The sequence below is a fragment of the Leptodactylus fuscus genome, chromosome 2 (assembly GCF_031893055.1).
Source record: "Leptodactylus fuscus isolate aLepFus1 chromosome 2, aLepFus1.hap2, whole genome shotgun sequence".
NCBI classification, from domain to species: Eukaryota; Metazoa; Chordata; class Amphibia; order Anura; family Leptodactylidae; genus Leptodactylus; species Leptodactylus fuscus.
In genome coordinates, this window is record NC_134266.1 from 212,239,539 (window position 1) to 212,262,150 (window position 22,612).

General features: G+C 42.3%; 1 protein-coding gene across 1 annotated transcript in view; it reads left to right on the plus strand.

Moving 5' to 3' along the window:
• CCDC122 (coiled-coil domain containing 122) overlaps positions 1–22,612 on the plus strand; it is a 49,017-nt gene that overhangs the window by 21,437 nt on the left and 4,968 nt on the right. The window contains exons 2-4 of the mRNA XM_075263134.1: positions 7,172–7,227; positions 10,083–10,195; positions 20,549–20,947. Coding sequence (XP_075119235.1) covers positions 7,172–7,227; positions 10,083–10,195; positions 20,549–20,947 — 568 coding nt within the window. The remainder of the gene's footprint in view (positions 1–7,171; positions 7,228–10,082; positions 10,196–20,548; positions 20,948–22,612) is intronic.

Consider the following 22,612-nt stretch of genomic DNA (forward strand, 5'->3'; position numbering starts at 1 on the left):
CTCGACTGTTCGAACGAATATCGAACCCCATTATAGTCTATGGGGAAAAAATACTCGTTTAGGCGGAAACCAATATTCGACTCAGGAGGGTCACCAGGTCAACTATGACACCTCAGCAAATGATGACAACACCTCGGGAATGCAACTGGGACAGCAGGGGAAGCATACCTGGGAGCATCTAACACACCAAAGTCCCTGTATTACACCACTAATAATGCGGGAGCTGACTTTTCCCCATAGGAAAGCATTGGCCAGCATTGATGGGCCGAATGCCGTACAGAGCTCTGTACAGAGATGTACAGAGCTCTGTCAACTCTGCTACATCTGAGATCGGACCACAATGGAGACTGCTGTGGACCGATCTTAGACTCCGCCTCCTCCGGCAGAACCGGCGTTGATTGGCTGAATGCTGTACACTGTACGGCATTCGGCCAATCAACGCTGGCCAATGCTTTCCTATGGGGAAAAGTCAGCTCCTGCATAACGGAAGCTGACAGGGATCCCGACTAGCATATAATGGGCTGCCACAAGATAGAGCCCTGAAGAGCTGTTTGAGTAACATTCCTACCTAAATAAAGGTAATCCCTAGCTAACCCTGCCAGTACATCTATCCCTGTCTCACAGTCACATAGTTCACAGTCTCATATGAACCGGATCTGAAATTCACTATTCGTCTAAAGTGGAGGTCACCTGATTTCGTACAGATTACTGATTACAGTATTTTTCGATGCCTCTGTTGTCGTAGTTTCTGTCTCACCTCCCCTGCACAGTTATTGGTGCAAAAAAAGCACCAGGGAAGGTGGGAGGGGAATCAAATTTTTAGTGAGTTTGCCACGTGGTGTTTGACTGGAATCGAACATCTCGAACAGCCTGATATCCGATCATGTACTCGGTCGAATGCTGTTTGCTCATAATGAAGTATTGTACACTGACATGGAGCAATATGGACATGTGAGGATATTCAGAACATGCTCCTAGCTGTAAGTGGTTATGGCAATGTGCATGTCCAATATCTATTGGAATAGTCACTATCTGGTTCCAGTTAACCATTGGATCAATCAGCAGCTTCATTCCTCATTGCCTTAAATTAATGACAACTGGAGGTGAAATGACATCTAGTCCCTGATGGTTGGTGGCCTGGTTAACGGTAGTCACTAAATCTAGAGGAGTTTACCCCTGAGGACATTAAGCTATCACTACCATGTAACTTTTATAGATTTGTTTGATGTTTTATTAAAATGAGGCAGTTGCGCTGGGGGTGACCTTTAGCTTCCTGGAGCACTGCTGTTGCCATTTAAACAACTGCCCGCAAAATCACGGCCGCATAATAACGCGGCGTATACGATCCTAACTCCCATTGAAATGAATGGGAGCGTATACGGAGTGTCAGAGTTTGCGCTCCCATTCGTTTCAATGGGAGTTAGGATCGTATACGCCGCGTTATGCGGCCGTGATTGTGCCAGATCACGCTGCACGTTACATCGTGTGAATGCACCCTTAAAGTGTGGTATTTAAACCTTGCTGTGCCTGTGATTGTCTTGTGCAGCTGGTCTCTTTACTCTGCTAGAGAAGGACTTGTTTACTACTGATTTCCTGGTTCTGACTTTGGGCTTTGTTATCCTGGTTAATGCCCTTGGTCTCTGACTTGGATTCCACTTCGGATTGGAATCGGATTGAACTCTCCTGGTATGAACCCAGTTTGTTGATTATTGTCGTAGTCCTGCTAAGGTAACCAATCTTGTTCTTTATATCTGCAAATGCACCTACTGTCTTATAGTTGTCCTGGCTTTGTGACCTGAGTCCCAGGCACCCAAGCCCATCTTGCTTTGCAGTGGGCTCTGGTGAAGACGTTGGCGTTCCAGAATAGTCTCCGATAAAAGGTAGCAGTTTACTTGTGGAATTCAGACCCATTCTGTGCTCAGGGTGTTTTCTAGAATACTTCTACCTGGAAATTACACATGTTGCAACTCCGCAACACCCCACCTCACATCTTGCAGGATTTAGTACATCTGCTGCTAGTGTCTTGGTGACACTTTATAAGTTTTGTAGCGTCAATGCTTTTACAGGTCAGAGCTATTGTGACAACACGAAGGGGACCAACCCAATATCAGGCAGATGTTTCAATGCTATGATACTACATATCTAAAGCTGAGCTTCCACAACTTTACAGTAAGAATCACAATATGCATTCACTGCTGTCTTCTTCACAGTAAAGGTGAGAGGAAATTTCAGTCCACTGGTTTATTTAATCTCACCGGTCAAGTCACAAAACAAATAAAGGCAGGATTTTTACAATAAAGCTGACAGCCAAGAATCGATTCACACAGTAAGGTGAAGTGAAGCTGAAACTGGAGCGAAGATCAAGCTTCAACAGTGCACAAAAGAGAGAAGCTCCAAAAATAATTACCACCCGGTAACACTGTTGTAACAGCAATGAAATTAATGAGGGAACATACCAAATAAAACAGACAATATGGCAAAAATGATTAAATGAATATGGATTTTCTGAAAAATACCAAAATTACTTACCTACAATAACAAAGGTTATTTAAAGTATAAACAGTTTACTGTTTTATTTTGTTGTACACATACCTGTATATTTTCATACATTATAAGGGGGCATTCACACAGAGTAACGCGGCGCTGATTCTGGCATGATAACTCAAGTAAGAATCAGCGCTGCAAAACAGAATCCCATTGACTTCAATGGGTTCCGTTTAACACGCGAAGCACATTGAAACCAATGGGAGGCTTTTTAACCCATTGATTTCAATGCATTACGCGCGTTAAACGGAACCTATTGAAGTCAATGGGATTCTGTTTTGCAGCACTGATTCTAATGCGAGTTATCGTGACAGAATCAGCACTGCGTTACTCTGTGTGAATGGCCCCTAATAGCAGCTTTCCCCATCCCTTGTCTTTACACCTTCTGACAGGTCTTTAAATATGGTGTCCTCTCAGAAGCAGAGCTATGATTGTGGGCATTAACCCCCACCTAAAGAAGACTGAGGGGGCATTCATATGGAGTAAAGTGGCGCGGCAGAATCAGCGCTGATAAAAAGCCTCCCATTGAGTTCAATGGATTTGGTCTTCCGCGTGGAGCACATTGAAATCAGCGCCACTTTACTCCATGTGAATGCCCCCTTAGGGTCAGTTCACATGGCGGAAAATGAAGAGGAAATTCCTCTTCCTTTTCCACCGCTGGCTTTTTTGCGCGGCTAGCCAAGCAGGATGCTTCTTTTTCCACGTCCTGCTGTGATCTCTGCCTCCCATTGAAAACAATGGGAGGTGGATTCCAGACGGAATCTGACCCGGATTCGGGGGTGGAATCCGCACCCAAATCCAAGGCAAATTCCTGAGTGTGAACCTACCCTTATGAATGCTCCCAAGCCTGTCATAACTACAGTGTGGCAGACCAGGAGATAAATAAAAAGTTAAAAATATTAAAAAATAATAATTGAAATCACCCTACATCTCAAAAATAAATAAATAAATAAATAAATAAACAAATTAGAAATCCCTGTGTCCCAAAATGCTTGAACTATAAAAAATATCTATTTCATACAGCAAACACTGTAGAAGTAAAATACAGAGCCAAAATATCTTTTTTTCACCTCAAATAAAATTAAATAAAAAGAAATAAAAATGGCCAACATTCTCCAAAATGGCATAAATAAAAATTACATCTTGTTTCACAAAAAAAACTTTTAGAGTCCATTCACATGGAGGAAAATGGTGAGGAATTTGGTGTGGAAAATTCCGCTAGTGGAAAAAAAATCTAGCAGAACCCAATGAAATCAATGGGAGGCTTTTTTCAGCATGGAAAATTCCACACCAAATTCCTCACCATTTTCCTCCGTGTGAATGGACCTGGGTCTATTCACACGGAGGAAAATGGTGCTGAATTTAGTGTGAAATCTGCGTCAGAATCAGTGCTGAAAAAAAAGCCTCCCATTGACTTCAATGGGTTCCTTTTTCTTCTAGCAGAAAAAAGGAACCCATTAAAGTCAATGGGGGAGAGGGGGGGCTTTTATTCAGTGCTGAAATTCCACACCAAATTCCTCACCATTTTCCTCCATGTGAATGGACCCTAATACAGCCAGCATCCACAAAATCAGCTGTGATCAGAGGCTGATAACCATTTAGATGCCACAGTAAAATGTGGCCTTTTGTTCTAAAGTGTACAGGTGCCATGGGTGCCTCCATTTTTAACAATCGCTGCCGTCCATGATAGCAGGGAGCCTATTGACGTTATATGGCAGCCTATAGGTCTATTACATGCTGCCATATGTTGTATATGGTGGCATATAATAGAGGCCAATGCATTTTGCTGTACACTGCGATACATTAGTGTTGTGGTGTGCTGCATAGATAATCAGAGCCCCTAGGGTTCAAGGTCCCTTGCGGGTCTGAAAATAAAAGTTTATATATATATATATATATATATATATATATATATATATATATGTATGTATATGTTATAGGTGTCAGAACATGGTGACACAACAATATTTTTCTATTTACTTTTTTTTTAAAATTTTTAAAAGATATAAAAACATTAAAAATACTATAATCTCTATTGACACAGAGAATACAGGTAACATGTCATTTTTTTATCACATAGTGAATGCTGTAAAAATTAAACCCATGAAAAATTGGCGCAAATGTGTTTTTTTTTTTCCTCCTGTTGAATTTATTTCCATCTTCTCAAGACAATGTACAAGGTAATGAATGGTGTCATTACAAAGTACAATTGTTTTCTGCAAACAATAAGCTATCAGTTCTTTGAATTGAAAAATTAAAAAAAATATAGCTCTTGGAACATGTGTGCGTGGAGGGAGGGGTAAAAACGGAAATTCAAAAACAAAATTGGCTCTGTTCTTAAGTGGTTAAAATACACCAGATTTATCAAACAGTATCAGACACATGGATACATATGGCTCAGTTTAGGGCTGTGTAGTGTAATTTGCATCGTCTAAAAAGCAGACACTGGTCGCAAATCTCCCCCATTGTTATTTGCTCACTGCTTTGTGCTTTCTATATGTTTTTGATATGAGTATGGCCGACCCTATCACTAGGACACTAGACCTCTTTATATCAGTCTGACAGAGCTATAAAATTAATTGGAATTGCTTCAAACTGCCCTCAAAGTGTTAAAAACAAGCGCCCAAAAGAAAGCACAAAGACTTGATGAGGTCACATGATTCCTTTCACACCTGCTGACTGATCAATAAGGGTCATGTGACATACCATGTGACTCCTCAGAAACAAGCCCTGTTTCTCCTCAGCCCCATTTGGTACTTTGAGGACTGTTTTGTGACTGTAATTGTAGGCACTAATATATCTCGCCATATAGGCCGCCATACTGTGATGTCCTTAGGTCAGTCATGGTACAATGGCCTCTCATTACCTCTTATATATCACTGGCTTCCCACAATGCACTGCTCTCCTACAAGCTCTATGGCTAGCAGTGATTTTCTCAGGAATTCTTGTACCCCCAACTACCTTGTAACTGAAGATAAAGTAATCTTTGTTGGGGCGACATTTTTTCTCACATCCTTAGGCTAAGTTCACACGTGAATTATGTGTGGCGTAATTTGGTCCTAATTAGGAAGCGGTTTTTGGACCTTGAGGCATTTTTTGGAGCATTTTCTGGAGCGTTTTTTGGTAAAAATCGCTTCAGAAAACGCCAGGACCATAAAAAAACGCGCCAAAAACCGTGAGGCAGTTTCCGCCTCCCATTCACTTCTTGAGGTGGAATCCGCCTCAAGAAAGGTCATGTTGCTTCTTTTTCTGCAGAAAAAGAACGCTAGCAGTCTCCATAGACCACCATTGTGAGGGGGTGGATTATGACGTGGATTCCGCGCCTTATTCCGCCCCCTCTGTGCCTGTGTGAACGGGCCGTTAACGTGAATGAAATTCCTTGTTTTCCACATTTCTCTCCTGAGTTAGACCTCATGCACACTGTCATTTTCATAGCTAGCACACTGACCCATCCATTTCTATGGCCTCATATACACAACCCTTGTATTTTCCATGTATACAGCCGTGAGTCTGAGTGAAAACTAAGGACATATCCTAATCCTCTCCATTCTGCAGCCCAGGCTTACTGACATTATGGCCATCAAGGTCGTGTGTGTGTAGCCTTATATTGACAAAGAATTCATGTAATTATTAATATGAAACAGTCACACTTTTGATACATGAAATACAATAAGCAACATAAAATACCATAAACTGCTAAATAACAACCTGCTGTGGCCTACAAGTAATAGACGCAGCATTAAGACGCTTCACTACAATACCAGATTGACCTTTACCTTCACTGCCACCTGGTGGTAAACTGCATGTCACATCATTATTGGGATTTACTGTAGTTTGTCTTTTAGATTTCAGTTTGCACTTTTTTGACACTACGTAAGTTGTGGAACTTTTTTCTTAAATTTTGCAACAAAAAAAATGTTGCTATAATTTGATTGTTTGTGTCATTTTATTATTGCCATTGGTTTTATAATTATCACTTCCTGTTTATACAGCAGGAGCATATGGGTGCCCTATTAAAAACAACTATTGGAAATCAAATAACCCTGCGTGATATCTGCAGCTCTGTAAATAAAAGCAGACTGCAAACTGCAGGAGCTGAGAAATATTCCCATCTGATGCCGTAATCACCAAGCACAGAAATCCTTTACAGCTTGTGATCTTTCATAAATAATGTAAATCTATATTGCTGCTTCTAATTCCAGATGTAAATTATCACAAGATGAGTTTTCTCTGCTAATGTGTAAACATGTAATGTACTATGGAAAGGGCAATATAAAAGCTGTCACTGGATCAGTTATTGGAAAACTGGATGTTAACATGGCTTTCAGAAGCATGGGGCAGATTGACGTTACCAATATATGGATATTCAACTAATTTGCTGTATTTTTTTTATAATCAATTTTTCTAATAGGTATGGAAAGCTTAGTTTGTAAGAAACCTACCATGATTTTTACAGTTATCAGTAAAATGCATGCATACATACAACATACAGACATGCATACATCTTTTCACACATACAGCCAATGAGCTTATGCAGCTTAATATGGAGCCAGATGACCCCATGTGATACAGGCTCTATCATGTGCTCTATTTACAGAGATTTTTTCCATTTGAACTTTTGCCACAGTTTTATTCTGGATTCTGAAGGAATAATTATTTATGGAAAATCAGGAAAAAATGGCGGTAAAGTAAAAGACTCATGCACCCATATGGAAGTCCTATAACATGGCACGACTATGGCATTATGCATGAGTCCTTACTGTCTTTTCCTTTGAAACATGACGACTGAAAACGGCAGCTAGCTTTGTTTTTTTTTCTTCTTTTTTTTCAGCTGTGGTCTGTAACCTGTAGTTACAACTTTTAGGATACCTGACCTACTGTGAACTGGTACCACCATTGACATTTGTTGCTGCTCTAAGGCTGAGGTCCCACATAGCAGCTTTTTTGTGGCAGATTTTGTTGCAGTTTTTTAAGCCAAAGCCAAGAATGGCTTGAAAAGGAATGTGAAATATAGAGGAAGTTCTTATACATCTACCTTCTACTCAATCCACTTCTGGCTTTGGCTAAAAAAAATCAGCGATTCCGCAACGTGAGGCTTTAGCCAAAAAAGGTAATCGGCAACACCCTTATTGCTATAAAAAATTATTTTGGTTATTGATAAAAACTGTAATATCTCGGTAATGGAAGGACTGATTCACAAGGGGAAAACACTGTTTGATTCAGGTAACACTAACCTATTTATCTGCAGGGCTGAGTTGATATGTTGAGTTCTGGTGACAGCATATAGCCATACAATGCTTGCAGAATCCTGCACCCCAGACTCTATCAAGCATCTTAGATTGCCAGCAGCGTCTAACCAGATGGTGTCCAACATTCTTGATAAAAACTAGAGATGAGCGAACAGTGTTCTATCGAACACATGTTCGATCGGATATCAGGGTGTTCGCCATGTTCGAATCGAATCGAACACCGCGTGGTAAAGTGCGCCAAAATTCGATTCCCCTCCCACCTTCCCTGGCGCCTTTTTTGCACCAATAACAGCGCAGGGGAGGTGGGACAGGAACTACGACACTGGGGGCATTGAAAAAAATTGGAAAAAGTCATTGGCTGCCGAAATCAGGTGACCTCCATTTTAGACGAATAGTGGATTTCAAATCCGGGTCATATGAGAATGTGAACTTTGTGACTATGAGACAGGGATAGCTGTACAGGCAGGGATAGCTAGGGATAACCTTTATTTAGGGGGGAATGTTATTAAAAATAACTTTTTGGGGCTCTATCGGGTGTGTAATTGTGATTTTTGTGAGATAAACTTTTTCCCATAGGGATGCATTGGCCAGCGCTGATTGGCCGAATTCCGTACTCTGGCCAATCAGTGCTGGCCAATGCATTCTATTAGCTTGATGAAGCAGAGTGTGCACAAGGGTTCAAGCGCACCCTCGGCTCTGATGTAGCAGAGCCGAGGCTGCACAAGGGTTCAAGCGCACCCTCGGCTCTGATGTAGAAGAGCCGAGGGTGCACTTGAACCCTTGTGCACCCTCGGCTCTGCTACATCAGAGCCGAGGGTGCGCTTGAACCCTTGTGCACACTCTGCTTCATCAAGCTAATAGAATGCATTGGCCAGCGCTGATTGGCCAATGCATTCTATTAGCCCGATGAAGTAGAGCTGAATGTGTGTGCTAAGCACACACATTCAGCTCTACTTCATCGGGCTAATAGAATGCATTGGCCAGCGCTGATTGGCCAGAGTACGGAATTCGGCCAATCAGTGCTGGCTCTGCTGGAGGAGGCGGAGTCTAAGATCGCTCCACACCAGTCTCCATTCAGGTCCGACCTTAGACTCCGCCTCCTCCAGCAGAGCCAGCGCTGATTGGCCGAATTCCGTACTCTGGCCAATCAGCACTGGCTAATGCATTGTATTGGCGTGATGAAGCAGTGCTGAATGTGTGTGCTTAGCACACACATTCAGCTCTACTTCATCGGGCTAATAGAATGCATTGGCCAGCGCTGATTGGCCAGAGTACGGAATTCGGCCAATCAGCGCTGGCTCTGCTGGAGGAGGCGGAGTCTAAGATCGCTCCACACCAGTCTCCATTCAGGTCCGACCTTAGACTCCGCCTCCTCCAGCAGAGCCAGCGCTGATTGGCCGAATTCCGTACTCTGGCCAATCAGCACTGGCTAATGCATTGTATTGGCGTGATGAAGCAGTGCTGAATGTGTGTGCTTAACACACACATTCAGCTCTACTTCATCGGGCTAATAGAATGCATTGGCCAATCAGCGCTGGCCAATGCATTCTATTAGCGTGAACTGAGTTTGCACAGGGGTTCTAGTGCACCCTCGGCTCTGCTACATCAGATTGCTACATCTGATGTAGCAGTGCCGAGTGTGCATCAGATGTGTAGTTGAGCAAAACTGACTCAGCACTGCTAAGTCTCTGCATTCGCATAGGAATGCATTGGCCAGCCTTCGGCCAATCAGCGCTGGCTCTGCCGGAGGAGGCGGAGTCTAAGGTCGGACCTGAATGGAGACTGGTGTGGAGCGATCTTAGACTCCGCCTCCTCCAGCAGAGCCAGCGCTGATTGGTCGAGTTCCGTACTCTGGCCAATCAGCACTGGCCAATGCATTTCTATGGGGAAAAGTTAGCTTGCGAAAATCGCAAACTGACAGGGATTTCCATGAAATAAAGTGACTTTTATGCCCCCAGACATGCTTCCCCTGCTGTCCCAGTGTCATTCCAGGGTGTTGGTATCATTTCCTGGGGTGTCATAGTGGACTTGGTGACCCTCCAGACACGAATTTGGGTTTCCCCCTTAACGAGTTTATGTTCCCCATAGACTATAATGGGGTTCGAAACCCATTCGAACACTCGAACAGTGAGCGGCTGTTCGAATCGAATTTCGAACCTCGAACATTTTAGTGTTCGCTCATCTCTAATAAAAACCACTAACTTTAGCTTTGTCTGCAGTTTTGTCATCAACGCTGTGAACTATTCTGCTAAGTACATTATATTGATTTAATATTCTATTCCTTTCAAGAAATGGAAGATGCAGCCCCTTCTCTAACAGAAGTAGTAGAGCAAGTGGCCCAGCAACAACAAAGTCAAACATCTGAAATACAGGAAAGCCAGCAAGTGCTCAGCGAGCTTCAAGTGAGTAATAACAGTTAAATGCAAAAGATTTGTCCAGGACATTAAAAAACTCTGGTTTACTACTTACCTGTAAAAGGGATTGTCCAACCATAACAACATATCATCTATCCACAGCAGTGGCGTAACTACCGTGGTAGCAGCAGTAGCAGCTGCCACAGGGCCCGGGCCATTAGGGGGCCCGGTGACAGCCGCTACCGCTGCGTTTTTTTTAAAAAATAGGCTGTTACGGGCCCTATTCACTTGCCCATCCTGGCTGGGCCGGGATCGGCAAGTGACACCGCGGGCCCCACAGGGGCTATCATTATACTCGGGGGTCTTTGCAGACCCCTGAGTATAATGACCGGCGGATCGGGAGAGGTAATAAACATAAAAAACTGTTACTTACCTCTCCGCGATCCTGCCAGGCCTCCGTCCTACTGTTGTCTGACGTCTCTGACGTCACATGAACCCGGCATGCTTCCCGGGTCATGTGACGTCCGACGTCATTAACGAAGGACGCGAGCGGTGGTCAGCACAGGAGGACAGCACAGCACGGGAGCCGGGGAACAGGTAAGAAGCAACAGTGGTTTTTTTTTTAATGCTTTTATTCCCCGGGTCTCCGATTATTATACTCTGGGGTCTGAAAAGACCCCAGAGTATAATAATTGTTTATGGGTGTCCACAGAGGGACACTATTGGGGATAATACTGTGTGCAGGGGCCACTATTGGGGTTAATACTGTGTGCAGGGGACACTATTGGGGTTAACTGTGTGCAGGGGCCACTATTGGGGTTAATACTGTGTGCAGGGGCCACTATTGGGGTTAATACTGTGTGCAGGGGCCAGTAAGGGACATAATAGAGTGCGGAGGAGGGGGTCGGTCGAGGTCTTCGGCGTCAGTTGGGATGGGGGGGGGGCCATGTCAAAAGTTCGCCACGGGGCCCCGCCATTCCTAGTTACACCACTGATCCACAGAATAGGTAATAAATATGTATGTGATTGCTAGCAGCGATCACACCATTTGGGACTCTCACTGACCATGATAATAGGATCTTGTTCTCTTGCTTAAATGCAGCAGGAGTAATACATTCATTCTTGAAAATGCAGCTTAGCAGTTGAATTCTTATTTTAAAAATGGCACAGGTTGGCCTCAGAAAAAAACAAGGGAGGTGCAGTACGGAACAGTAGACATGTAGACATTAGAATATACAGAACTTAAAGCGAGTCTATCATTGGCATTAGCGATTTTTAACTAAACATATCTTTACATAGCCTTTAGAAAGGCTATTCCAGGCATACCGTTTATTCATTGATCGTCGCCAGTGTTTTTGAATTAGACCTCTTTTATTGATATGCTAATTATCCAGCACAGAGCCTTGGAAGATTTTGCGATGTTCTGTGAGCACCGCTTGCAGATCCTGTGTAAAGAAGGAAGCGGTGAGAACCAGGGAAGGCTGATGACACAAGCGGTGCTTAGGGAATTTTCCAAAGATATGTATAGTTAAAAATTGCTAATGCCAATGATAGACTCCCTTTAACAACAAGGACACACAGTAAAGTACATGTATATGTTAACATGAATAATAAATGTTCTATAGGTTGTGGGATAAGTGGTGTGACCTGGCATAAGTGGAGCCTTTGGCAGATAAAGATTAGAGATGAGCGAACAGTAAAATGTTCGAGATTCGATATTCGTTTCAAGTAGCCCCTCAATATTCAACTACTGGAATCGAATATTGAACCCCATTATAGTCTATGGGGGAAAATGCTCATTTCAGGGGTAGGCAACGTTCGATCAAATTACACTTACCGAGTCCACGAGTGAGGGTCAGGCTGGATCCTCCGAGAAGTCTTCTCCATGCAGCGTGGATTTCTGTTATTCTAGGTGAGGTAACCTGTGGTGAGTTAGAGCCTAGCCGGGCAGGTATTTATTTTTGTATTGTTTCCTTTTGTTGCTGCACTACCTTTTTTGAGTGAAAGTAAAACTCTACTTTTGTTTTGGACTAAAAAAAACTGGACTTGTGTGTCTAAGCCACCCCACCTAGCAACCCCAGACCCTGACAGTCTATATTCATCTATATTAGAGATGAGCGAGTAGTACTCGATCGAGTAGGTATTCGATCGAATACTACAGTATTCGAAATACTCGTACTCGATCGAGTACCACTCGCTATTCGAATGGAAAAGTTCGATGCAGAACCAGCATTGATTGGCCGAATGCTATACAGTTGGCCAATCAACGCTGGTTCTTCTCCTACCTTTAGAAGTCTTCTCCGTGCATCTTCCCTGCGGCGTCTTCCGGCTCTGAATTCACTCTGCCAGGCATCGGGCCTGGGCAGAGCCGACTGCGCATGTCCGCACTACAAGTACGAATAACAGAAATCCAAAAGCCAGTAGAATCACTCAGGACACAGCTCCAAAAATATGACCGCTCTGCCAAAGTGTTGCTGCTGGAGCTGGCTTCTTAAGCTCTCTTGATGAGCAGACTCTCTGCAGCTGAGTCACTGTCAGAACATCCCCAAAATGTTGACTGGAGTGGGGTGGAATGACAAGTCCCACTACCAACCTACCTGTCATTCCTAAAAATCCAGCCCAATACTGAGCATTTACCAAAATGCTCAGCAGATGAAAGTTGTCTGCTGAGAACAAACATTCCTTCTGGAGTTTTCTCATTTCACTCGTCTTAGTAGTCTGGGTGAGATGTACACCCCCTCCATTACCTGACCAGCCATAGGCTTAGGGCTAGTTCACACGGGGACATGGAGGCGTATTTTGACAGCGGAATCCACGTCATAATCCGCCTTCATATAATGCTAGTCCATGTAGAGGGCTAGCTCTTCTTTATTTCGCTAGTGTTTTTTAACGCTGAGCCGCGGATTCCGCCTAGCGGCAGCACCCTCTGGTGACGGCTCATTCATTTGAGCCGGCTACGGAGGAGAAAGCCGCGACTGCGATGGTTGTGGCAGGTGGGTTTTGACCTGAGAGTGACGCGGCTCCCGCGTCACTCTCTGTGTCAAAATCCTCCCCCACCGCCTCCGTGTGAACGAGCCCTTACAAGATTTATTACCATTTGTTTGTCTATTAGGAGGCATATTAATTGTAATTTTCCAAACAAAACAAAAAATGATAGAAAATATTGCTATGGTGGTAAATGTGTAAAATATACAAAATTGGAAATAGGTTGACCTATTAGCATTATTAGCAACAATAACTACTGTAATGTTAGGGAACAAAACTAAAATGGTTTTCTTCTCCCCTGGAATTTTCATGATGCTTTATCCACATACCACTGCTGTGTAAGGCATATCACATGGCAGCTTCCATGATCATGTACTGAAAACAGAATAAAAACAATCTACAATCAAAAAAGAAAAAAGTAAATAAGTAAATTTAGTAAATAAAAAATGGTGCTGCTCCATTAAGAATATTAGGGGGCTGAGAAAGGAAAACAATGTGAGAAAACAAATTATAACAGGTGTCACTTCTTTCCTTTCAGTTCAAATATGGTCATTTTAATATTTTTTAATGCAATTACAATCAATAAAACATCCTTGAAACAAACAGGAAAAATCAGTACAAGGCTCTAATAGAAGCTGAAACTTTGAATCAATACAAGATACTCAACTTTTTTTGCAGGTTAATTATACATTAACTTAAATGGTCTTCAAAGGTGGACGTGTACTTTCAAGTTTAAGCAGGTTTGAAGTTTGGAAACACAATCTGTACAATGTTAAATTTCATAGTGGGTAATTGAAATCATAGTACAATAAAAGAAGCATGGCTGAAACCTTAATACCATAAAGCATATGGCGGAAGTCTTTTCCTGTATGAAGATTAAGCTGTCCAGTGAAGAAGAAAAAGCCCAGATGGATAAGTTAGAGCAGCAATCTGTGCTGCCTGCTTCTTAATTATTGCTATTCATGCATCACCAGAGAGTACCTGGAAAAAGATTTGTGAGCTCTCAATTTGCATGTCCTAATTTCTGTCATTTTTCCAGCACTAAACTCTACTTCATATTAAAATCCTAATACACATATTATATATTCTATTAATGCACCTTCATAAAAGTCATTTCATGAAAGGAATAAAGTAAAGAAATCAAATAGGTTTTTCTTGATGGAAAAAGGAAAACTCACTCTAGCACCACCTTTTGGAAGGTAGCTCCCTATAGATCAATGCCTGGTATTCTGTGCAAAATAGAGATATTGGGGCAAATTCATCATTCCCTCTATTCCATAAAACTGGTGTATATTTGGAGTAAGGTCCTTTATAGAGACACACATGCTCCACAAGTTCTGATCTGCCCCATACCAACCAAAGTTGGGGAGTAAGGAAGGCCAAACAGGCAGATTTATTATAACTCATGCTAACTTACACTAGTTTTCCGATGTGAGTCACAAAGCAAATCTGCACTAGTTCCTAACTGGTGTAGATTTCCATTCTGTCGCAGGAATGGCAGACAGATTTATGAAGAAGCTGCTGTCTGTTCAGAAATCTCTTACTCCTTGTGCCAGTCTGGCTTTTTATTAAGATTGGTGTATGATATGCCAGTCTTAATAAATTTGCCCCATTATTTGGGATTAAAGCCAAACCAGAACATATCTTCATAAAGCAAAAGACTCATCTGCAGACATCTTTTTCTTGGTCATTGCCCCTTCACAGTGTGAAACAGAGATATAGTACTCCTGACTCATAATTATGATAAAAGTAATTTCTAATTGACATTTGAGTATAAAGTATTGTTACATTTGATGCTATCTATTGATAGATTAGTGAATTCAATTTACAATGTCTTTTTGTCACCACAACATCCTTCACCATTTGCAATATAATGGTGATATGATGGCTTTCACAGCTGCCAACCAATATGCACAAATAGAGGATTTTTTTGTCAGTAGCTGTCTGTAAAAAGATTGGCTGCCAATCAGTTCCCACATCCATGACCTGCTTCAGACAATATGTTTTCTGTGTGTTGGGACCAACAGGGGACTAGGGCAGCATCAGAATTGAAGTGGTAGTGGATTTGTATGGTGAGTATTGCTTTTTTATTTTTAAGTACATACATATGTAAAGGCAAGTACTGTACACAATTGTTGTAGAGGATTTTTTGTTTTATTTTTTATTCTTCAAAAGCATTTGGTTAGCCCCTAACAGTAACATCAAAATTGTAAAACCCTCTAGAAATTGATCCAGTTGATGTTGCAGTGACGTACATCTAATACTAATGAGCAGTTCACCAAGTATTTACTCTGAGGACAAGCTGGAGTCTTCCAAAACAATATTGGCCTTTTCCAACTGAAAGACCAGGGCTCGGCCTAAACAGTAGGAGGTCAAAAATATCAATAGAAAATAGATTATGTCTAGATTTCTATAGATACTGTCCTTCTTTATCCCGCTTTTTGTTTGGAAAGGCGATCCAATTCTGAGCTTTGCTAGATGGCCATCTGATTTGTATGTATGTCCCCGCTCCAATGTACTCATTTATCGTATTAAAACATAATCATGAAATACTAAATAAAATCTGTGTAAAGTTGTATTCCCACCTTATACATTTATTGTGTATACAAAGGGTATGCCAATTGTTCCTGATTGGTTAAAATTCTACCAATTGGATATCAGACCCCGTGTCACCTGTTGGCCTCTTCAAAACAGCGGCTTTCCTCATTGAAATCATTAGAGGTGGCCATATTTATGCATAGCTCACTCCATTTAAGTATATCTGACTTGTATAAAGATTTGAGCAAGGAACAATGACTTGCTAATAGAGATGAGCGAACAGTGTTCTATCGAACACATGTTCGATCGGATATCAGGGTGTTCGCCATGTTCGAATCGAATCGAACACCACGTGGTAAAGTGCGCCAAAATTCGATTCCCCTCCCACCTTCCCTGGCGCCTTTTTTGCACCAATAACAGCGCAGGGGAGGTGGGACAGGAACTACGACACTGGGGGCATTGAAAAAAATTGGAAAAAGTCATTGGCTGCCGAAATCAGGTGACCTCCATTTTAGACGAATAGTGGATTTCAAATCCGGGTCATATGAGAATGTGAACTTTGTGACTATGAGACAGGGATAGCTGTACAGGCAGGGATAGCTAGGGATAACCTTTATTTAGGGGGGAATGTTATTAAAAATAACTTTTTGGGGCTCTATCGGGTGTGTAATTGTGATTTTTGTGAGATAAACTTTTTCCCATAGGGATGCATTGGCCAGCGCTGATTGGCCGAATTCCGTACTCTGGCCAATCAGTGCTGGCCAATGCATTCTATTAGCTTGATGAAGCAGAGTGTGCACAAGGGTTCAAGCGCACCCTCGGCTCTGATGTAGCAGAGCCGAGGCTGCACAAGGGTTCAAGCGCACCCTCGGCTCTGATGTAGGAGAGCCGAGGGTGCACTTGAACCCTTGTGCACCCTCAGCTCTGCTACATCAGAGCCGAGGGTGCGCTTGAACCCTTGTGCACACTCTGCTTCATCAAGCTAATAGAATGCATTGGCCAGCGCTGATTGGCCAATGTATTCTATTAGCCTGATGAAGTAGAGCTGAATGTGTGTGCTAAGCACACACATTCAGCTCTACTTCATCGGGCTAATAGAATGCATTGGCCAGCGCTGATTGGCCAGAGTACGGAACTCGACCAATCAGCGCTGGCTCTGCTGGAGGAGGCGGAGTCTAAGATCGCTCCACACCAGTCTCCATTCAGGTCCGACCTTAGACTCCGCCTCCTCCGGCAGAGCCAGCGCTGATCAGGCTTCATCAGGCTAATAGAATACATTGGCCAATCAGCGCTGGCCAATGCATTCTATTAGCTTGATGAAGCAGAGTGTGCACAAGGGTTCAAGCGCACCCTCGGCTCTGATGTAGCAGAGCCGAGGCTGCACAAGGGTTCAAGTGCACCCTCGGCTCTCCTACATCAGAGCCGAGGGTGCGCTTGAACCCTTGTGCAGCCTCGGCTCTGCTACATCAGAGCCGAGGGTGCGCTTGAACCCTTGTGCACACTCTGCTTCATCAAGCTAATAGAATGCATTGGCCAGCACTGATTGGCCAGAGTACGGAATTCGGCCAATCAGCGCTGGCCAATGCATTCTATTAGCCCGATGAAGTAGAGCTGAATGCTCCACACCAGTCTCCATTCAGGTCCGACCTTAGACTCCGCCTCCTCCAGCAGAGCCAGCGCTGATTGGCCGAATTCCGTACTCTGGCCAATCAGCACTGGCTAATGCATTGTATTGGCTTGATGAAGCAGTGCTGAATGTGTGTGCTTAGCACACACATTCAGCTCTACTTCATCGGGCTAATAGAATGCATTGGCCAGCGCTGATTGGCCGAATTCCGTACTCTGGCCAATCAGCACTGGCTAATGCATTGTATTGGCTTGATGAAGCAGTGCTGAATGTGTGTGCTTAGCACACACATTCAGCTCTACTTCATCGGGCTAATAGAATGCATTGGCCAATCAGCGCTGGCCAATGCATTCTATTAGCGTGAACTGAGTTTGCACAGGGGTTCTAGTGCACCCTCGGCTCTGCTACATCAGATTGCTACATCTGATGTAGCAGTGCCGAGTGTGCATCAGATGTGTAGTTGAGCAAAACTGACTCAGCACTGCTAAGTCTGCATTCGCATAGGAATGCATTGGCCAGCCTTCGGCCAATCAGCGCTGGCTCTGCCGGAGGAGGCGGAGTCTAAGGTCGGACCTGAATGGAGACTGGTGTGGAGCTATCTTAGACTCCGCCTCCTCCAGCAGAGCCAGCGCTGATTGGTCGAGTTCCGTACTCTGGCCAATCAGCACTGGCCAATGCATTTCTATGGGGAAAAGTTAGCTTGCGAAAATCGCAAACTGACAGGGATTTCCATGAAATAAAGTGACTTTTATGCCCCCAGACATGCTTCCCCTGCTGTCCCAGTGTCATTCCAGGGTGTTGGTATCATTTCCTGGGGTGTCATAGTGGACTTGGTGACCCTCCAGACACGAATTTGGGTTTCCCCCTTAACGAGTTTATGTTCCCCATAGACTATAATGGGGTTCGAAACCCATTCGAACACTCGAACAGTGAGCGGCTGTTCGAATCGAATTTCGAACCTCGAACATTTTAGTGTTCGCTCATCTCTACTTGCTAACAGTAAATGGGGGTCATGGGACCCTGCCTCTATATATGTGAGCCACAAGTCTTTAAGTCACTTTGTGTTCATATAAAGCAATATAAGTAAACAATTTCCTGATTCTGTGATGCATTCATGTGTCTGGGGGGAATTCATGTAAACTAGCTAATTTGTCTTAGTTTGACAGGAAATTACCATAGAAACTGGCATTTCTGAAGATGAAATTCTATTAGCTTACTCTGCAAATATGGAAAATCTGTATAGCGTGTTATATTTACTCAATGCAGTGGTCTAGGTTTAGTGGTTTTGTATTTTAGGAAGTTTTATTTTATCCTCTTAGGTTTAGTTTTCACCACTTCTTCATTCAAAACCATAGAATAAAAATGACATTGACTCATAGACTTCTGCTGCACTTTTGCTTTGGAATGTTTCTATGGATATTATAACATACAGATGTAGCAGAGTTAACCTGAGCTTCTGCAATTGGTTAAACTGCTGCAGTGTGATTTCTTATCATAGAAGACATCAAAAAAATGTTTTCAATGTTTTTAGTTGTCTTCTGTAATAAGATATCACGGTGCAGCAGTTTGACTAGTTTAACCAGAAGTTTGGGTAACTCTTCTTCTTCTATAAAATCCTGTGATTTTACCTGAGATTTCAAACATTATCTTTTACTTCATGGAGATATTATATCTGTAAGAGCTAAATGCAGTGGACAATAAACCAGAAAATTCCTAGTTCATATACTAAACATTGCATGAATTTTAGATATCCATCCAGCTCAAACACGATAAATTTAATTTATGTAGTGTACGGTAACAAATCAGGTTTCAATTTTCTTTTATATGTATAGATTAGTGTCTTGAGTGGTTGCAAAATCTGATTTTTTTTTAACATTAGGAACTCTTTTTTTTTTTTTTGCATACATTATTGTAGATTATATTTACATTATTTATAAAATTATTTACTAGAATATTTATTAGTTAGCAAAGAAGCCCACTGGATTATTATTAAATCTATATTTTGTAGTACCAAGTGAAGCCATACCAAGTATTTGCAAGTCAGGTTTGTGGTTTTTGGTGGATGATACAGTATATATGCAGCATAAATCTAAAATAGGCTTTTATGCAAAAGTGTACATTTAGATGAGGGGATCCAATAGCAAAGATTCAAATGTGCCACCTTTCTGGGTCGGGTGAACACAGTCACCCCTAATGACCTTGGACTGCAGGCCTTGTGCTTGTTTACACCCCATCTCTTTTCTATTATTCTACAGTTAATTCTCTACACCATTATTTTCTAAGGCTATGTTCATTTCTGCACTTACATTTTCTGTTCCATTTTAAGAACATAAAAATGAAATAACAGTAGTTTGTATATTGTCACATAATGTACCCCTGCTGTCACCTTAAAGGGAATCTGTCAACTAGAAAATCAGTATTAAACTAAAGACAGTACCTTTTAGAATGACCTTTACACTTTCCAAAGATGCCTTTCTCATTCTGCATTGCAGCTCATTTTTTTTTCATGAAAATCTGAGTTTTATCCTTATGCAAATTATATGAAAAGGACATCAGGGGTGTTTCTTCTCCTGCCAGGACTTCGATCTCCACTCCAGATAACCACCCCTAACTGCTGACAAAGTGTCACTTAAAGGGGCTCTATCATTGGGAAAAGTCATTTTTAACTAATCACAAACTTGCATAGCCTTTAGAAAGGCTTTATCATACCTACCTTTTGTATGTAAATCGCCGCCCCTTTAAGCAACAGGGTAAGGAGCCGGCTGGCAGTTCTCGGGGTGATGAGAGCAGAGGGTGAAGCCCGAGCAGAAGAAGAAATTGCCCTAAAACCCTTTCAGCTAATTTGCATAAGAATAAAATGCAGTTTTTTTTAATGAAAACGCAATGCAAAATAAGGGGGCATTCACACGGAGTAACACCGGGCGTGTATCACAGCTGTACACGCCGGCGTTACGGCAGACTGCCGAACACTTCCCATTCACTTCAATGGGAGCGCTCGTAACAGCGGTGTTTACGAGCGCTCCCATTGAAGTGAATGGGAAGTGTTCGGCAGTCTGCCGTAACGCCGGTGTGTACGGCTGTGATACACGCCCAGCGTTACTCCGTGTGAATGCCCCCTTAGAAAGGCATCTTTGGAAACAGCAGAAGCAGCTAGACAAGGTACTGTCATCAGTTTGATTCCAATTTTTCTGCTGACAGACTCCCTTTAAATAGTATCTATTGACGTTATTAACGTTCTGTCCTCTTTTTAGACAGAGGTTTATGAACTTGAAACAGAGCTGAAGACTGTTCTACTGGAAACAAAAGATCTTGAAAGAAAGATTATCCAAGAAGAAGACTCAATCGATAATATAACACATCAATGTGGAATCTTGCAGACCCAATGCCACTCGATTTATGCTGAGAACATCAGGCTTAAACTAGAGGTGGAAAGTAACAGAGAAGATCTGGAAACTACGGTGTCCAGAAATAATGACTACAGAAAAAGAATTGCAGAGAGTATTAGTGGGTTTACAGTAGCAGAAAATAAACTTCCATTCATGATTGAGCTTAACAAGAAACGATCTAAGGTTCAGCTATTGAAGAAGCAGAAGGAGGTAATGATCCTTGACATGCATAATCCTGAGAGCACTGCTGTAAAACAAATGCAGGTTGGTAATGAAATTATCTTAAAAATAATAAGTATTAAAGCATAATGTAGTATATCCAGGGTGAGAAAGCAAAAAATAGAAACTAGCCCAACATCTGTTTATGAATAAAGTTTGATTTAAGACTATGTATGACCAATGTAAAAGTTATAAGTTGTGTGAAATATTAGTGAATTTTTCTTTTTAGCTGAGAATTGTGAAAAGTCATAAAAATAACAACCTAAGGGAGCCTTCACACGATGTAACGCTGCGCTCATTCTGATCGTAAAAACACGTTCAGAATGAGCGCGTAAAAAGCAGCTCCCATTGACTTGAATGGGAGCCGGCATATTTGCGCTCCCCATTGAAATCAATGGGAGGCTTTTTTCCCTATGCTTTCAATGTATTACGCGCGTAGCATAGGGAAAAAAGCCTCCCATTGATTTCAATGGGGAGCACACGAATGCCAGCTCCCATTCAAGTCAATGGGAGCTGCTTTTTACACGCTCATTCTGAACGTGTTTTTACAATCAGAATGAGCGCAGCGTTACATAGTGTGAAGGCTCCCTAACTTAAGTTCTGGAGTACACTTCCCTTTTGTTAGTGGTCTTTCCCAGTCATCTGTTCTGTTTTGGTCAGGCTAGTGTTTCACGTAACTGCATGACAATGTGTGAAGGCAATAACTCTCATGTGCGTACAGTAACCATTGTACGTTGTGGAATTCCCACTCATCAGGAACTTCCTGTTTCTGACCACTATGTTACATCCTAAGCAAAGCAGTAGTTGCAGTAAGTAACAGTTGTCAGTAATATCACATTTCCCACTTCTAACTTCAGTGTTATTGTGATTCAATAAACATAAGGAAAGAATATGTAAGGCCCGGTGTCACATGTGCGTTCAGATTTCCATTCGGGGAGTCTGCTTATGGACCTCCTGAATGGAAACCTATACGCATTAAAAAGCGGTGGTTACTTAAAGGAAACACACGGATCCTATAGACTATAATGGGGTCTGTGTGGTTTGCTCTTGGTTTCCGCATGAAACATGTGGAGAGTAAAGTGGTGCTTGCTGGACTTTTCTCTCAGCATGTCGGGTTTTGCTGTCCGCTTGAAAAGTCGGACATCTTTGGGAACGGACAGTTAAGGACAGGCACGGACTGTAAAAGAACGCACCCGATGTCCATTTAAATCAATGCAAAATGTCACGGACACAGCTAGTGTCTGCTGCTAATGTCCGCACAAGATTTTGAACGGACATTAGCAGCAGACACTAGCTGTCAGACACCGACGGTAGTGTGAACGCACCCTAACAATTTACATTTTCCTATCCCTTATTCTCCAAAGGCTTTTCAATTAAAAGAACACTAAACAAGAACATGCATAAAAAATAACATAATAAGCAATTATCATGATTAGCAATTATCACTAAGCCATTATTCATCTTTGATCCCATTTGTCTTACATTACAATTAATATTGAGAAATATGTAAGGAAATGTTCTCTGTGTCCTAGGAGCTCAGCCATGTCTTTTTCATCCTCCTCCTCACTTTACTGTGATTGGCTGTAAGACAACTGGCTGTGCCTACCCCCTCTGTCTGCAGGAGGTTAATCCAAGTGTTCACAGTTAGAGCTGTACAGCAAAAAACTGCTTGTTTAAGAAAGCGCAAACAATGGGGTCAAATCTATCTCC